The 17,746-nt window shown below is 41.3% G+C and overlaps 1 protein-coding gene across 2 annotated transcripts in view; it reads left to right on the top strand.

The window, feature by feature from the left end:
* Window positions 1–17,746, top strand: part of PI4KB (phosphatidylinositol 4-kinase beta) — a 1,158,526-nt gene that overhangs the window by 217,729 nt on the left and 923,051 nt on the right. For both annotated transcript variants that reach the window (XM_044065607.1, XM_044065608.1), the window contains exon 2: window positions 5,024–6,001. In XM_044065607.1, coding sequence (XP_043921542.1) covers window positions 5,057–6,001 — 945 coding nt within the window. In that variant the 5' untranslated portion in view covers window positions 5,024–5,056. The remainder of the gene's footprint in view (window positions 1–5,023; window positions 6,002–17,746) is intronic.

The following is a 17,746-nucleotide window of genomic DNA, read 5'->3' as shown; positions in this document are numbered from 1 at the left end:
GTTACTGGATCTGTGATTAGAAGGCATGCCTGGCTAAAGGAGCAAAATTTGCCTGATCATGTTAAAGCTAAATTGTTGGATGCACCTTTACAGCATGATACTCTGTTTGGTATTAAGGCAGAAGAGGTTTTAAAGAAAATGGAAGACAAAGCTAAGTCTATGCAAACTGTAAAAGACTTCTTACAAGTGCAGCCACCAAGATTCAGTAGACACTGGCCTACAAAAAATTGGTCCTTTCCTGTGTCCGACAGAGCTTCACGGGGCAAATCCAGGCTCAAAGGAGCTCTAGATACCAATCACAGGATTCTTACAGGTCAAAGCAATGGGGTGCCTCTACCTCCAAATCTGGAGGAAATAAAGCACAACCCTACAGTAAAAAGTCTCAATGACTTTCCTCTGCCATCACCAAGCACTTATCTTTTGGCAGCCCCCTTAGGGGGAAAACTAGCACTTCATGCTCAAAATTGGCAGTTAATAACCCAGGACAAGTGGGTATTAAACATAGTATCCCAGGGATACAGATTTCATTTCCATACTCTGCCAATTCCAAACTGTTGGCCAGATCTGCCACAAAATCAATGGGCAGAGGCACAGAAACAAGTTACGTCCCTCATGGATATGGGGGCCATACAACCAGTGCCAGAACAGGAAAAAGGACAAGGGTTTTACTCAAGACTCTTCTTGGTACTCAGAAAAGACCAGGCCTGCCGCCCAATACTGGATTTATCAATTTTGAACACATTCTTGGACATACCAAAATTCAAAATGCTAACTGCAGCAGCTTCTGCCCATGCTGGGCAAGAACACTTGGGTTGTGACTCTAGACTTAAGAGGCATACCTGCATATCCCAATAAGGGAATCGTGCAGAAGATACCTCCACTTCCAGGCTGGCTTTATGCATTACCAATTCTCTGCACTGCCCTTTGGCTTATCTACTACGCCCAGGGTCTTTACAAAGTGCCTCGCACCAGTAATTGCATTTTGCAGAGAAAGAAGTACACAAATCTATCCTTACTTGGACGACTGTCTCATTCAAGCAGAAAACAAGGACATTCTTCCTCAACATCTGGCGTTTGTGAAAAGGCTTCTGACATGCCTAGGGTACACAATAAATGAAAAGAAATCACAACTGGTACCCTCTTAAAAGATAACATTCCTGGGTGCAAGCTTGAATACAACTGCCCAGATGGCTTACCTTACGCCAGAAAAACAAAGGCAACTGACTACTTCAAACAGATGGCAACAAAAACCCAGTTATCTGCAAGACAAATTCTGCAGGCTTTGGGGTTCATGGCATCCTGCATTCTACTGATTCCATATGCAAGACTGCATATGAGGAAACTACAGTGGTACCTAAAAAGTTTATGGAGTCAACACTGTCACAGTCTGGAAACAATGATTACTCTCATTCCCTGCCTACAACAGGAGTTTCTTTGGTGGGCAGAGACATGTCACCAGAACATGGGACGGTCTTTCACTCTACCCCCTGCCAACCAAACCTTAACTACAGATGCATCAGACTATGCTTGGGGGTCCACCTGGCGGGAGATGCATTCAGGGCATATGAAGCCCAAAACAAATGAATCTGTATATTAACCAGAAAGAGATGTTAGCTGTTCAGAATGCCCTGACAACCTTCAAGGACTTACTTCATCCAGGACAACTACTGATAAAGACTGAAAACACCACAGTTATGTGGTACATAAACAAGCAGGAGGGCACACACTCCTACCCCCTTTGCAGACTAGCCATGGCATTGTGGGACACAGCCTTGGCTTACCAAGTACATCTTCAAGCTCAATTCCTGCCAGGAAAACAAAACACTCCGGCAGACGACTTAAGCAGAAACCTTTTGGATCCTCACGAGTGGAAACTGGATCCACAAGTCTTCAGCATGATAAAGAAATGGGGGAGCCCGGACATAGATCTATTTGCCTCTCTCCAGAATTATCAATTGGACAAATTCTGCACAAGGACTTATCACAGACCAGCATGAAAATTGGATGCGCTATCCTTCAGTTGGAAAAACGTATCCGTCTACGCCTTTCCACCTCTGCCTCTTCTTCCCAAAGTCCTACTAAAGGTCAGACAAGAAAAAACAAAAATGATTCTAATTGCCTCGGACTGGCCTCGCCAACACTGGTACCCAATCCTAAGGAATGTGTCTCAACTTCATCCTTGGTACTTGCCTCAAATACCTCATTTACTGTCTCAGCAAAACAATCAAATCCTGCACAATCAGCTACAAACTCTGAACCTGGCAGCATGGCTGATCATGTAGTTATTCAAACACCACCTCTCAGTAAATCTGTGATGGATGTCATTTTGGAAGCCAGAAGGCCTAGTACTAGAAAATCTTACGCTGATAAATGGAAGAGATTCTGTGCTTGGAACTAAGCACAAGGAACTGACACAGCAAAGCCAAATATTCCTCAGATCTTGCAATACTTGACTGAGATGCTTGACAAGGGCCTGTCTTTTTCATCAATAAAAGTCCATGCCTCTGCCATCTCGGCTCATTACAACACGGAGCCATCGACTCATCCTCTGCTAAAACAGTATCTTAGAGGGGCCAAAAATTTAAGGCCTCCCAGAAGATCACCAATTCCTGCATGGGACCTCAATTTTGTGTTGAAAAAACCTCACCCTGCCTCCATTTGAACCAGCTGCTACTACAAATATAAAAATTTTGTCCTGGAAAACAGCTTTACTTCTGGCAATTACTTCAGCAAGAAGGGTTTCAGAGCTGCAGGCCCTCATGGCCTTTTATTATATTTTACCTGGACAGAGTGTCCCTCAGGACCAATCCTTCCTTTATGCCCAAGGTGGTATCCAGTGTGGCTCTTAACCAAACTATTCACCTGCCAACCTTTTACCCAAATCCACAGAACAAGGGGGAGCAGATTCTGCATTCCTTGGACGTGCACAGACAACTAAGATTCTACTTGAACAGGACCAGATTTCCAAGAAAAACTGAGCAGCTACCTGTGGAATTTGCTGCAGGATCAGAGGGAAAGGCTATTTCAAAGCAGACTATTTCAAAGTGAATAAGCCACTGCATTTGTTTCTGCTACTTGCATCATGGTAAACCGGTGCCCAAGGGCATTAGGTCACATTCCACCAGGACTGCATCTACATCAGCAGCCTTTCTCAGAGGGGTACCAACTAAAGACATTCTAGAGGCTGCTACTTGGAGTTCTGTGCTTACTTTTACAAAGCATTATCATTTGCCTCTCTTTTCTAAGTCCAGGGCAGGCTTTGCCACTGCAGTTCTGCAGGGCCTTATAATCGCTCGTAATGCTATTTAGTTCCAGCCTCCCATCCATAGCTTTGGGATTCTACCCAAATATAATGACTGCAACAGTGAAACATGAAGAACAATAGTACAGTTGTGTATACTTACCATAAATGTAGATGTTCGAGTGTATTCACTGTTGCAGTCCAGGTTACCCACCCACCATCCCCCTTTATTCTGGAGATTCTCTTTCCTTCACTATGTTCTACAGCTTTTGTGGTGTATTTGCTTTTAGATGAAGGTAAAGTTTATGTTGTTACAATTGCATGTATATGTATATATATATATATATATATATATATATATATATATATATATATATATATAGTTTTATATATATATATATATATATATATATATATATATATATATATATATATATATAGGTTTATTTATATATATATATATATATATATATATATAGTTTATATATATATATATATATATATAGTTTTTATATATATATATATATATATATATATATAGTTTATATATATATATATATATATATAGTTTTATATATATATATATATATATATATATATATATATATATATATACATTTTTTATATATATATATATATATATATAGTTTTTATATATATATATATATATATATATATATATATATATATATAGTTTTTTATATATATATATATATATATATATATATATATATATTTATATATATATATATATATATATATATATATAGTTTATATATATATAGTTTTTATATATATATATATATATATATATATATATATATAGTTTTATCTATGTAATATATATATATATATATATATATACAGTTTTATATATATATATAGTTTTTTATATATATATATATATATATATATATATATATAGTTTTATATATATGTATGTTCCCCATTTGGGGGTCACCTGACATCTGGGGCAAGAAAAACTAAAGAAAATGGCGTTGGCTGCCTGTTTTATACCCTGACGACCTGACGTCATGGAAGAAGAGACAGCAACCGATACAGGACCCAAGACTTTGATATTCAGGTCAACTGAGGGCAACCTGTCAGCAGATTACCCAAATGTAAAGACTGTAACAGTGAATACACTCAAACATCTACATTTATGGTAACTGTTCACAACTGTACTTTTACCAGGAAGATTTGACTTGGAATGAGACAATTTTCAGCGGAGGCCCAGGGAGAAATGCTCAAGATGCATGTGTATGTAATGTGGGAGGAAACCCACATGAACGCAGGGAGGACTTGCATACTCCACACAGAAGGCACCCCAGCCGAGAATCGAACCAGAGAACCTCTTGCTGTGAGGCAACAATGCAAACTGCTGCATCACTATGCCTTCATTTATTTATACCTTTGAAAGACTTGAAAAATCTCAAGTAATGTTGCACTTTTGCATTGACACACTCCTTAAATTGCCATTGAACAACTTTGACATCCTTATAGGTATTATGAAAACCCAACTGGTAGTATTCATTTTTCTTCCAGTGAAAGTCTTTTAACTAAATTTGTGATTGGCTTATGGTGTAGTGCAAAGATATGTCTTTTCCCTGTATAGTAAGTCTCTTGAACCATTTAGAACATCATGAAGATGAGGGCAAAAAAATACGTAGTCCTGTGTGTCTGTTTTTATTACTTAATGCATTAGCATTCATGACATTTACATTTTTAGCTTATTCTTTTATCAAGTTATTACATTTTTAATTAATTTATTTTTCCTTTCAGCTGTAAAAGCTTGGAGACTTGTTCACTGGCACCATGGGAGATGCTGTTGCTGAGCTTGTACCTGTGGACTCCTTGGACTGTTCTGAAAGCCTATCACCACAAGTCAGCAGCGAACTGCAACATAGTTGCATTTCAGAAATTGATGGGGAGGTTCCTGCCATTATTGATCCTGAGGTCGCAAAAAAAGCATGCGAAGATGTGCTAGAGAAGGTCAAACTTATGCACACTGCTGTTATAGACAGTGAAGACCAGGTGGATTGCAGTGAAATGAAAAATGTCTCATGGACTGGCTCAGAACTGACAAAAGGAGATATCATGCATGATGCCAGGAGTGCAGGTGTAGAAATATCTTCAGGTATGCCTGCAAAAATTGAGGAGGAGGAATGTCTGATGGACTTGAACACTGTAAAAACTGCCAGGAGGAGACAAAAGAACAACTCTGCTAAACAATCCTGGCTTCTGCGACTCTTTGAGTCAAAGCTGTTTGACATCTCAATGGCTATTTCATACTTGTACAAATCAAAGGAACCAGGGGTGCAAGCTTATATTGGGAATCGGTTATTTTACTTCCGGAATGAGGATGTTGATTTTTATTTACCACAGCTACTAAATATGTATATACACATGGACGAAGATGTGGGGGATGCTATTAAACCTTACATTGTCCACCGCTGCAGACAGAGCATCAATTTTTCTCTTCAGTGTGCCTGGTTACTTGGAGCATACTCTTCAGATATGCACATTTCTACACAGCGGCACTCCCGTGGGACCAAACTTAGAAAACTCATCCTTTCTGATGAACTGAAACCCGCTGTCAAGAAAAAGGAGTTACCACCCATTTGCTCAGCAGTTGATACTGGTCTTTCTCCTTCCAAACGAACTCACCAGCGATCCAAGTCAGATGCTACTGTCAGCATCAGTCTCAGCAGCAGTCTGAAACGGACAGCCAGCAATCCCAAAGTGGAAAATGAGGATGAGGTATGTGGCAGGTTTCTGACTTAATTTTTCAACTTTTTTCCGTTAATAATATGCAAGCATATTACACTTGTTTCAAAATAGCTTGATACTGAATTCCAGTCTTTAAATATGCTCAGCATACATTATACCACACAGAGAGTGCATAATTTCATTTGTCACATATAAGAATTTAGAGCATTTAAACACTGTTTGCTGTTTTAAGTCAGTCTTATGAAGCAAAGATTCTGGGATGTTTGTTCATAACGAGAACCCCAACAGGAGAGTAACAGTATCATCATCTTTGTGCAGTTCTGCCATTTAATCACTCAAGCTTCTTTTGAGTTTGTATTGAAGCTTCAGCTCAAAAGAAGCTCGAGTTATTTTTTTGAGTTTGTATTGAAGCTTCAGCTCATGGCTGCGCTGATGCAATGGCGTTGTTGCCACACAACATGAGGTTCTCCCGTTCGATTCTCTGCTTGAGCGCCTTCTGTGTGGAGTTTGCATGTCCTCCCCGTGGTCAAGTGATGTATAAAGACATGCAGGTAGGTGAGTGTGTGATTGGGTGTGCCTTCTTTGAAGGCTGGGTGTCGGGCTGGCAACTCGGCAAATCCACTGCGAATTATTAGCGGACCGGAGATCAGAAAAGCCGAAAGACATTACTATTGAAGCTTCAGCTCAAATGGAAGACTGATCTGCGATCTTTGACTGCAGGAACCATCAGAACTTGAATGACAGACCTTGGGTCTGCAGACTCATTCTTCGTCATCCTGTAATACGCTGCTTCCTTCTGCTTCTCTAGTTATTTTGCTCCAAATTCTTCTTTGGGTGGGAGTGTTCAGATTTATTTAGTGATCTTATGTACTTATTAGGCTTTTTTCATTTGCGGATATATTTTTGAATGTAGTTTGTATAGGATGGTCAGCATGTTTTTAGCTTCCAGAGCTGGAGGTTGATGTAATCGTTAAGGTGTTTATCTCATAGACACAAGGTATAGGGTTTGATTCCCACTTTTGGAAGGGAAATTGGCTAGGCTTAAAATGGACCACAAGGGCAGCTAGCCTAGTACTTAATTTTGAACATGCATCTATGTGGCAATCAAATTACACCTGTTAGCAAATTCCCCTTATAACCACCATTAAGTTTTTTATTTGTGTGTGTGAAGTTTAGTGTGACACCACTTAAGGGTTTGGAAGTAAAGCACCACAGAATTACTTGCATTTCACATGCTCCCCAGACTGGAAGAGACATTTCACGGTTTCATTCTTTTCAATTTTCTCACTTGGATTTGGTCCTGTACCCTTCAGGTAAAGATAGAAGGATTTGGTCCTGTACCCTTCAGGTAAAGATAGAAATTAAAAGAATAATGGAACACTGGTAATTTCACATTGCATTTTTCTACTTAACTGCCATGGATTGTTCCACCACAGCTTTCAAGGACTCCAGTTATTTAAAGAAAATCTAGCTTTTCTGTTAGTGTGGTTAGTGTTTCTGCTTTTGTTTTGCCTACCCTCCCTGTCTTAGCTGGATGCCTGCTTCCCCGATGGTCTCTGCTGGTATGTGTCCCCAGGGAGTCCATTTCTCTGTTGCCTGACAGGCATCAACTCCTTTTGCCAGTTTTACAGACATGTGCTCTTCTAGTGCCAGTACCTGCAGTGCCTGACTACCCAACATGTATGCATTTCTCTGGATTTGGTATGTGTTATACCTTTGACATGGGAACTAGCATCAGCCTTATTGTTTGTGTGGCAGATGGCTGTGTAAATGATGAAGTGTGTTCTGCTTTGACTGGTATGGTATGCCTCCCACACTGCGTAATACAGATGCTTTTCATCCAGGGCACACCATTATGGATAGCTGAGTTTTCTTCCATGCACTTAAGCATGTTGGCGTCCTTGGTCCCCCCCCCCTGCTTAAGGGGTTAAAGAAGTGTTCAACTAAAACTAAACACTTGCAAGCCCTGTTTGACAGTGAGCCTGAGCCAGAGGGACATGATGATAAGGAATGTGGTCCTTCTCATCCATCTGTTCCTGAGGACCCCAAGTTTAGAGAGATCCTCAGCTTTATGCAGTACTGTAAGGTGCAGAGGCAGTTTCCCAACTGCTTTTGTGAAGGATATATTGATGGTTCTACTCTGTGTAGACACTTAGTGTCTGTAGTTAATTGTGTGGAAGCACCTGGGTACTGTGGCTTTGGTAGCCCAGAAGGCGGACCAAGTCATCTGTCTCCACAGAGAACGTTCCTTATGGGCCAAGACCAATCCTCCAGTTCTAATCTTACTGTCTTTGCTGTGGCTTTAAACAGGAATCCTTCTCCTCATTTGCCAGCCATTTCCTTGAGACAGAATTGGGGACCATGGAGGAGTTTTGGAAAATACTTATTTGCATTTTTCACAGTCCCTTTGAGGGAACTGAACTAGGTTATACACAGATGCTGCATTTTCATTGAGGGATTCTGAATGAAATGCATCACTTAGTGGACAGCATACCTTATTGTCTTAATCCTCCTTAATCTTGGGTACCCATATCTTTTAATGTAGGCCAGCCTCAGGGTATGTATAGAGTATGCCATAGCATCTGGGGCTGCTGGGATACCAGGATCCAACATGGCTGTGTGCCTCTACTCCTGACTGTGCATTATCTCTTTCAGTGCAGACGTCAAAGTGTTCTTTTTTTCCTTTAGGGAAATCTTTTTCAGAATTCCTTAGTGTCCTTAAAAATTGCTGCTTGCTAACTCATTTTCCTTGTGCTGAAGTAGAAGCCATAATCCCCCAGAAATCTGAAGCCTCAGCAACATGGTTCTGCTGCATTTCATCCAGGCCATCTGTTTAGTGTTTTCAGGAGGAATGGGCTTCCAATGTGTGTTAGCACGGTTCATCATTATGACTGAGGCATAGAAAAGGGGATGTTATAGCCAATGACTATTTACTCAGATTCTCTCCCTCTCCTCCTGTCCCATCATCACCCTTGCCAGATGTCACTCCCCCCATAGAAATCTGTACTCAGAACAAGGGGTGGAGATCATTAAGGACTCCAGTGTCTTTCAAATTATTTTTAGTCACAGAAATGAAAAATTACTTTGTCCTTTTCTAGAACAGAGCAAGGTTAGCACATTTGTTCCACAGAAGAGCCATTTCATGTGCTAGCTCTTAAGTGTTTCCTCCCCTTGCTGCTAGAGGTGATTGGGTGTAGTCTTTGTAGTAGGGATAGGATAGGAGCCACTCGTCAGTTTAGTTCACTTACTTTTAGTGTCACTGTAAGGGGATAAATGTAAGGGTGTTCACATTGTTTGTATTTTGTAGTTTCACGTGTATGCCTAAAAGTGACAAAATGTCTTTAGGTGGATGGTTACTATTAATATCCTTCAGCTGAGACAGTTATATTAGGCAAAATGGAGAGTCTGTACCTTGACCACAGTCCACACTACAGGGGCTTTGGTTCAGTCAAGAGTTGATGTTCCACATCAGAATTCTGGAGCTGAGGAGTAGCCCTTATCTTGTAGATTATGCAGTAGTACTTTCCACGTGGCTACATTCCATTCAAATTGATAGCATTGGTATAGTGTGCTACATTTTGTGTAGTGGAACTCATTCCTGTCTACTTAGCACTGAAGCTGTGACAGTTTGGATGTGATCCTTCATTTCTTGTGGGTCACTGTGATCTTTTTAAAGTCCCAACTCACTTTGTTACAAATCTTCAGTCTTTATAGGTCCTCACCTGATATTTTTGCACTCCAAAAAGTTCAAGCCATCCCACTAATGGTATATGCTCCTTTGTCCTCTTCTTACCTGCCAGCCAGCCTTTGTTTCAGGGCATAAAGGTTGTTGCTGTCTTCAGTCTTGATGGTGCCTCATGCCAGATAGCAGACAAGGGGCTTAAAGTGACCATTGAGAGTGCACTAATAATAGAAAAACCTTGTATTGTAGAGGATTCCCTGCAGCCTCCTGGTGGGCAGATGAGTTTTTTTTTTTTTTTTTCAATATTCTCTCTCAGAAACATTGACAACAGGTACGGCATCCTGCCTGCTCCGCACAGTGCAGGTACTGTGGATTACAGGATCATAGGAAGATGTCCTTCTATTCCAATGTTGCAGTATTCTACATGTGGGTTTACCTTTTCCTTTCACGTACGTCCGGCCAATATTCCTAAGTTTTTCAGTTCCTCATGGTGCGTCGAGCATCTGATGTGGCTACAGGAATGTGGACCATAAAATTGACATCTGCAAGCACCAGCCCTCAGAACTTTTCAGCCTCCAGTCGTACGCCAGGTGTTCCTGCTACTTTCTGATGTCTGATTAGAAATAATCAGATAAGTGCCTCGTTGGGGAACATTTCAGTCCTTCTATTTTACCTGTAGTTTGTTCACATCATCCGGAAGGGGCAAGTGTAAGTGTGGCCGGCAGATCCCCCACAAAGACACCCACAATCAGTTCCTTTTTTGTTTTGGTAAAGAACATGACCACGAGAACTGTCCTATTTATCAGGCGTTCATCCATAAGACCTTACATCGCCGTTTGCATGCTCTGAACCTTTACCTAGAGAACCAGCGGTTAAAGCAACTTGAGTTAGGGATGGAAGGAGTTTCCAAAGCCTTGTCAGAACTGCCTAAGAAGAGGGCCAAATACATGCAGCCTACCTCTTCTGCTGTGCCTCTACCACTTGTACCTCAGCCTGTGTCCGATATCGGCCTGGCAGAGGAATCTGCTTCCGCCAGATAGGAAAAGTCGGGTACCTATGAGGAAGCCGCACAATCCCGAGTGGACGGCACTCCATAGAGGCTTTATCGGAGTCTGGCTCGGATGCTGGGGGAAATTCAGCACTTTCTGTGGACCCTTCGGATTTCATCTATCCCATCCCTTTGTCTGACTCGAGGCCTTCTCCTAGCTGGACGCCAGTTAGGCCTCTTAGGAAAAATACATCTGTTACTTATACCATGGGAAAACCTTGCAGGGCAATTTTAAAGCCCACTCCACCAGAGCTATGGCCTCTTCTGGAGCCTTATTTAAGGGGCTAGACACCAACACAATCCTTGAAGCAGCTACTTTGTTCTCGATGCACACTTAAGCTGGACCATATTTCTAGGGCCAGGGCAGGTTTTCCAGGGCTATCCTTCATGGACTCCTGGAAACTTCAACCAGACCACCATCCCATTCACAGTGAGCTTTGGTACTCACCGACATGTAAAATACTGCAACATTGGAATAGAAGGACATAGAAAAGTTGTGTAAAATCTTACAAACCAAAGCACTTGCAGAACCAGAAAAAAAACTCCTCTTCAGGTCAGTGAACCAAAAAGATTTATTTAACGCCACAAAAAAATAACTTGCATTTTCGTCCTTAGACTTCATCAGAATGAATAGTTAGCCAAGCTAGTAATCTCCTTAAATAACCCTCCCTTCCCATTGACAAAACAATTAACCAATTAAAACATTTAGTATAATTGAATGTAGTGCATTCAAAGTGCAACTGTAAAAATGCAACTGTAAAAACTCCTAAAACAAATAGTTACTTGTTACAGTAACAGATTTTTTAAAAAGATTAAAAAAAACGTTGACTCACATAATTAGTATGTAAATACATAAAATGCAGGCCATCAAATGTAATATAATAGAAATAAGTAAAAAAGATGTGTTACACCAAAGTTTTAAATTGTGTTGAAACAAAAACCACTGTGATAAACTAGTAAAACACTGCCATCTACTGGTCCAGAATTAATGCTAAATAAAGGCATTATAGTTTAGCAGATCTAAGTTTAAGGACAGGGGGCTAAAGAAATATAATCATTCAAGCCTGGTTCACTGTTGGCCTCCAAGCTCAACTGCCAAAATAGTTCCCTGTACTCTATCGTTGTCTCCCAGGGGCCACCTCGAGGGTCCTGTTCTATTTTTTCTGTGACAAAAAAACAAAAACTGCATCTTTACAAAGTATGGTATGTCTAAATAGTGCATTATTAGTGTCTTGCCTTCTAATGTCATTGAGATGTTTGTATATTCACCTCTTAAACTTCCTTGTGGTCTTCCCTATGTAGAAGGCTCCACAGGACTTACAAATGGCAATTTATATGACCCCCATGGTGTCACAGTTGGAGAACGTGTTAGTTTCTAACTTTGTGTTCCTCTCCATTAAATACAAACTCTCCCCCTGTATAACATGTGAGCATTGGGAGCAGGCCCCACACTTAAGTACCTTTCTTCTGCCTACCCTGCTTTGGTTTTCTATATTCCAACATTTCCTTGATATTTTTCCCCTTCCTATAAGTAAATTTCAGGGGGTCCTTGAATAACAAGTCCAAGTCAGAATAGTCCCTAAACTTCCCCCAATTTCTAGAAATAATGTCTTTTACCAAATAAGTATCAGTACTGAAATTCAAGATGAAATTACTACTCCAATTTGTGTCTGGGGTAGGGGTATTCTCTGTATTGGTTACAGTGTGTTCCAATACCCCTAAGATGGGACTAAATCTCCCCCTCCCATTTTTTACTTCATTCAATACTACTTCTTTTATTTCATTTTTACAGTTGCACTTTGAATTCACTACATTAAATTATACTAAATGTTTAAATTGGTTAATTGTTTTGTCAATGAGAAGGGAGGGTTACTTAAGGAGATTACTAGCTTGGCTAATTATTCATTCTGATGAAGTCTAAGGATGAAAACGCAAGTTATTGTTTTGTGGCGTTAAATAAATCTTTTTGGTTCACTGACCTGAAGAGACGTTTTGTTTGCTGGTTCTGCAAATGCTTTGGTTTGTAGTGATTTTGGTACTGTTTCCAAGCACTTTTTCCTTCTCATTTGTGTAAAATCTTACCATAACCATAAATGTCCTTCTCTTCCATGTTGCAGTATTTCTCCCCACCCTCCTGTCAGGTTGCACTTGCTTTTCTGGGTGCCACTGGATGGGCTATGCCCTACTAGGACCGGCTCTGACTGAGGCTTTCTGTTCTGAGGGTTGGTGCATGCAGACGTTACTTTTATGGCCCAACTTCCGGCAATCACATCACACGCCCGATGCATCCTGAGGGACTGAAAAACTTTGTGGAATACTGGCCGGACGTACACTAAAGGAAGAAGGTAAACCCACATATAGAATACTGCAACATGGAAGAGAAGGACCTCTATGGTTATGGTGAGATTTTACACAACTTTTCTTTATTAGGCTAATGGCCCTAGGGCCCTTACAACCCGAGCCAAGTTCTGTCCTTATTTCTGTGATAAGAACCTATTGCCACTTTCCAGCAGGGACACAGTGGAACACCCGGGGTGGATTTACAGTTACTTATCCAGTCATCCAGATTGCGTTTGAAGAGGGCCAATGAGGTGCTGTGTTTGACATGAAGTTGGAGTCTGTTCCAAAGGTGTGGTAACTTCTGGGAGGCAAATCTCTGTCTCATGCGGGTTCTTTTAGTGTCACATACCAGGTTAAAGTCTTTAGAGTGAGTACCCTGTGTACTGTTTGACTTATGGAGATGCAGCATCTCCAATAAAGCAAGGTCTGAGATTGCCTTGTATGCAAGGCAGAGATTGCCTCTGAGTAGTCTGTATGAAACAGAATAAAGTGACAGTGATTTCAGATGATCTACAGAATTTTCTTTGAGAAACCTTTGTGGTCTGTCCAGTTGCTGCAGGTTCTTGGAATGGTGCATAGCAAAAGGGCATTGTACTCACTTGTTGGCCTGATGAGGGAAGAGTACAGGGAGGTTATAACTTCTTTTTGTCTGGAGGCAATGCCCTTACTTCTGAGATGAGCAATATAGAATGTCCTTCTTACCACTGTGGAAACATGGTGGTCAAAGGTGAGGTTGCTGTCAACCTGAGTGCCCAGTTCTTTCATCACTGAGTGCATACTTAAGGTGTTACTGTTGATGGTAGTAGTTGTCCGGAACATTGCCCTTACCGAAAGGGATAATATTTTTTTTTTTTTTTTTTTTTTTGCATTGAGCCTAAGATCATGACTTTAGCACAAGTCATTTGTTTAAGACCCTCTTGTAGGATGTTGACATCATTTGGAGATTCTATAATTGCTCCCAGTTTGCAATCATCAGCAAATTTTGTCAGCCATAGACCTGTAGTTTTTGCTTGTGGAGAGGTCCAGGACTGAGACTGTGGAACACCATTTGTTACAGGTCTGCTGTTGGAGGTGGATTCCCCTATTTTGACTATATGGGTTCTATCAGTGAGCCAATTATGCCTGAGTGGGCGATGATGGCAAATGCCTTAGCCATGTTTAGGTAGCTGTATGCACAGATTTCCCCTCGTCCAAGGTTTTGGAGACTTCTTGATGTCCACCAGGTTTAACAGGCAAAATCTCTCTTTGACAAATCCAAACTCAGTAGGGCCAAGTGTTTGGAGATCACCTATATCTTTATTGTTAAGGTCCACGAAGATTCGCTCCATGGCCTTGTAGATTAGGCTAATAGGTCTATAGCTCCCAGGGTCAGTGGAAGCACCACCCTTGTGCAAGGGAATAGCGGTTGCAATTTTCCATTCATCTGGGATGAAGCTGGTGCTTTAGACTATGATTGAAAAGAGTACCCAGTGGTGTTGCCAATTCTTGTTGGAGCCCAAGTAGGATGCAGCCTACGGGGATGCTACCAGGTCTCATAGATGCTGTGCTCTTGGCCTTAGAGAGGGCATTAATGACCTGCTCTTTAGAGATGCAAGGTAGGGGACAGGTGGCAGGGATGTCATGGTGTACATGTGGCAACGACAAGGGCAGTGAAGTTTTCACAGAACCTGTTGGCTAGCAGGTTAGCTATGCCAACAGGCTCAGTATATGTGGGCATTTCCTTTTAGGTTACGGATATAACTGAAGAACACCTTATGGTTTGTCTTTAGTTGAGGAAGCTAATTTGGATTCATAATTTGCTTTGGAGGACTTCACAGGAAGTCTTATTTGTTTGTTTAAGCTGATGAGGGAGTATTTCCAGTTTAGGGCTCACTCCCTCTTGCTCTTCGATAGCATTTTCTTCCTCTTACTGTAAAGCCTGTTAATGGCAGTTGTCCACCAGGCAGGTTTGCTCTTCCTTGAAGAGCTTGTTTTGGTCCTGTCAGGTATGGCCAAGTCAGTGCAGTTATACAGGTGTTTGTATAAAGCATTGGTGTAGAACTCTGCATAGTTGCCAGTTCCATCTGAGGAGGAAGGTGCAGAGAAGCTATTTACACCATCCCGTAAGAGGTTATAGTCTGCTTTGGAGAAGTTTTTTAGTGTAGTTGCTGCTGGGAGGGGGGGGGGTCAGGTGTGATAGTTAAAATGAGACTGACATTTGTGGTCAGATCTCATCAGGGAAGAACTCATAGTTGGGGTGCTACAGTGGTTTTTCTGTATTGGTAAGCACTAGATCCAGGATGTTGGCACTCCTTGTGGGGGTGTCAACCAGCTGGCCCAGAGTATTGGAGTTAAAGAAGTGAAGGAACCTTTGGGCAAGTGAGTTTGAGTATGAGTATTTGCCCAGTCAGTGGATAGGTAGTTAGTAACCCAAAACCATGGTGTTTGGATGTATCTTGATAGGCTCAAGTAGATTCAAATAGGCAGAGTGGGTGTCCTGATTCATTGGGGGAGGGGTTCAGTAGGTGGCAGTGACTTGAGTAAGTGTCCTACCAACAGTTAATTGCACCTGAAATATCTCCAGGGAATCATGCTGTTTGACCAATCTGGAAGAGTGTTTATCTTTAATGAAAATTGATACACCGCCTCTTTTAGTTTTCACAACTTCAGTTTGTGGTCTGAACGTATGGAAGGAGGTGTAACCTGGTATGGCTGGGGTGCTCTCCACAGCCTTGAACCAAGTCTCAATGACTGCACAAATGTCTGCTTCTTCCAAGGTAAGGACTGCTTCCAGTGAGTGCAGTTTCGTGCTAAGACTCCTAGTGTTTAACAGCATAACCTTAAGGTTGGTCTTAGATGGAGTTTTTACGTTGGAAATTTTGTCCTTGAGACACTGCTTAAAAAGCCACTATGGGGGTGGCAAGAGCCTTAACCAGTAGGCGAAATCCCACGGGTGACAGATGAAAACCGTCTCTGGCAAAGCATCCAGGTCTGTCAATCATGTCATCCCAGGCTGACAGATACTGGATCCCCTTAGAATGACACCAGAAACTTAGCCAATTATTGAAGTCAGTCATTTTCTGTTTGTATTGAGACATCGTCCTAGGTGAAGTTAGAATGCTGCTTAAGGCTAGGGGCATACCTACCTGAGGCACATAGTCCGAGAGCTCAGTCATGTCTCTCTTCATACAGTCCAGAGAGGTATGTCTCAAGTCGTTCACATCAACATGGACTTTGACGGAGTCATAGCAGTACCTGTTGAGAGACTTGAGTGTGTGTGTGATATGATGTATCCTGGCACCTGACAGACAGCTGTGACCTTTTCTTTATCCAGTGTGTGGTGAGAGGGACATCTGTGTTTCATGATGGAATCATGTATGACTAATCAGCCTGGTGAGAGGGGACATCTTTGTGTTTCACGATGCAGTCACCCTTGACTAATATGTGTGGTTTACATTAAGGGTTTGATGGGTGAGACATTAGTACATGAGCTATTATGTGTATTGTGTACTGCAGAGGAAGTAGTATGTATATCATACTTGTGTTTGGGAGGTCTCTAGTGTTCAGGTATGTTTCTGATGAGGACCTCTGCATATGTAGGTATGTGTGATGTGGGTTTAGTTGGGAGGTGAGGTGTGCATACTGACAAGCCCGCTCATTGTTATTTATATGAACTGGTGTGTGAGAGCGCATGAATTCAAGGTACTTAATATAGTTGCATCTCTCACATGTTGTTTGTGTTGACTAAGAGTAGAGGGGTGTTGGTGAACATGAGGCAGTTGCTACACTGCCTTAGGATGCCTATATCGGCCACGCTAGCTGGGGAAACTGGAAAAATTGTCCGTCCATAGTGTTGGGTAAATTTATATGGTAAACCAGCAGGACCACCACAGCTAAAAGCATCAGTTTTAATAAAAGATGAGCGCTTTTGCGTTCTAAGATGAACGCTTCTTCAGATATAAAACCATAGTACAGACAGCAAGCTTATATACATAAGTAATCGCATAATGAAACCAATGAAACCGTTAACAGATCAATTTAAGTCCCTCTAATGGTTTTAAATCCAAAGAAGTGTTCATCTGAGAACGAGAAAGCACTTATATTTTATTTAACTTGATGCTTTTAGCTGTGGTGGTCCTGCTGTTTTTTTTTTTGTTTACCGTCCCTTCATCCAGGTTGGATCTTTGTGGAATCTTGGTCATTCATCTGCTCTTAAATTTATATGGTAGGAAAAGAGGTTCACATAGGAATGGCTAGTGGTTGAGAGGTGTGTTGGTACCTCTGAGGCTAGGCTTAGTGCTCACCTGGTAGTAGAGTAGGGCTGCAAAAAAACCTCTGGAGGACCACAAGTTTAGTGCTAAGGGAAAATTTAACAAGCAATATGTTTGCATCTAAACCACCAGCGGTGACCACAGCTATGCTATATACAGATAAGTGCAAATGCAGGCCTTAAACAAAACAAGTGATAACCCTTTTAACTCAAACTAGCCAGTAAAGATTCTCTGTCTGAGCACTACTCCAGTCACCCTTGATAAGATGGAACACAGACAACGATCTCCTCCCACAAGGGTGCAGATTTGCCTTCACTTTTAAGGATGACTTAAATTTGATGCTTAGAAGCAACAAAACAGACCAGAAATAGCAAACCTGGATCTGGGCTTTACTACAGCTGAACAAGTACAGTATATGGTCAAATGTGGCAAAAAGCAGTTCAGACAATTCAGGA

This window comes from Protopterus annectens, chromosome 3.part0 (assembly GCF_019279795.1).
Source record: "Protopterus annectens isolate FY-2018-M chromosome 3.part0, PAN1.0, whole genome shotgun sequence".
NCBI lineage: Eukaryota > Metazoa > Chordata > Ceratodontiformes > Protopteridae > Protopterus > Protopterus annectens.
The sequence above is the reverse complement of the archived record's forward strand: the minus strand, read 5'-3'. Positions and strand labels throughout refer to the sequence as shown.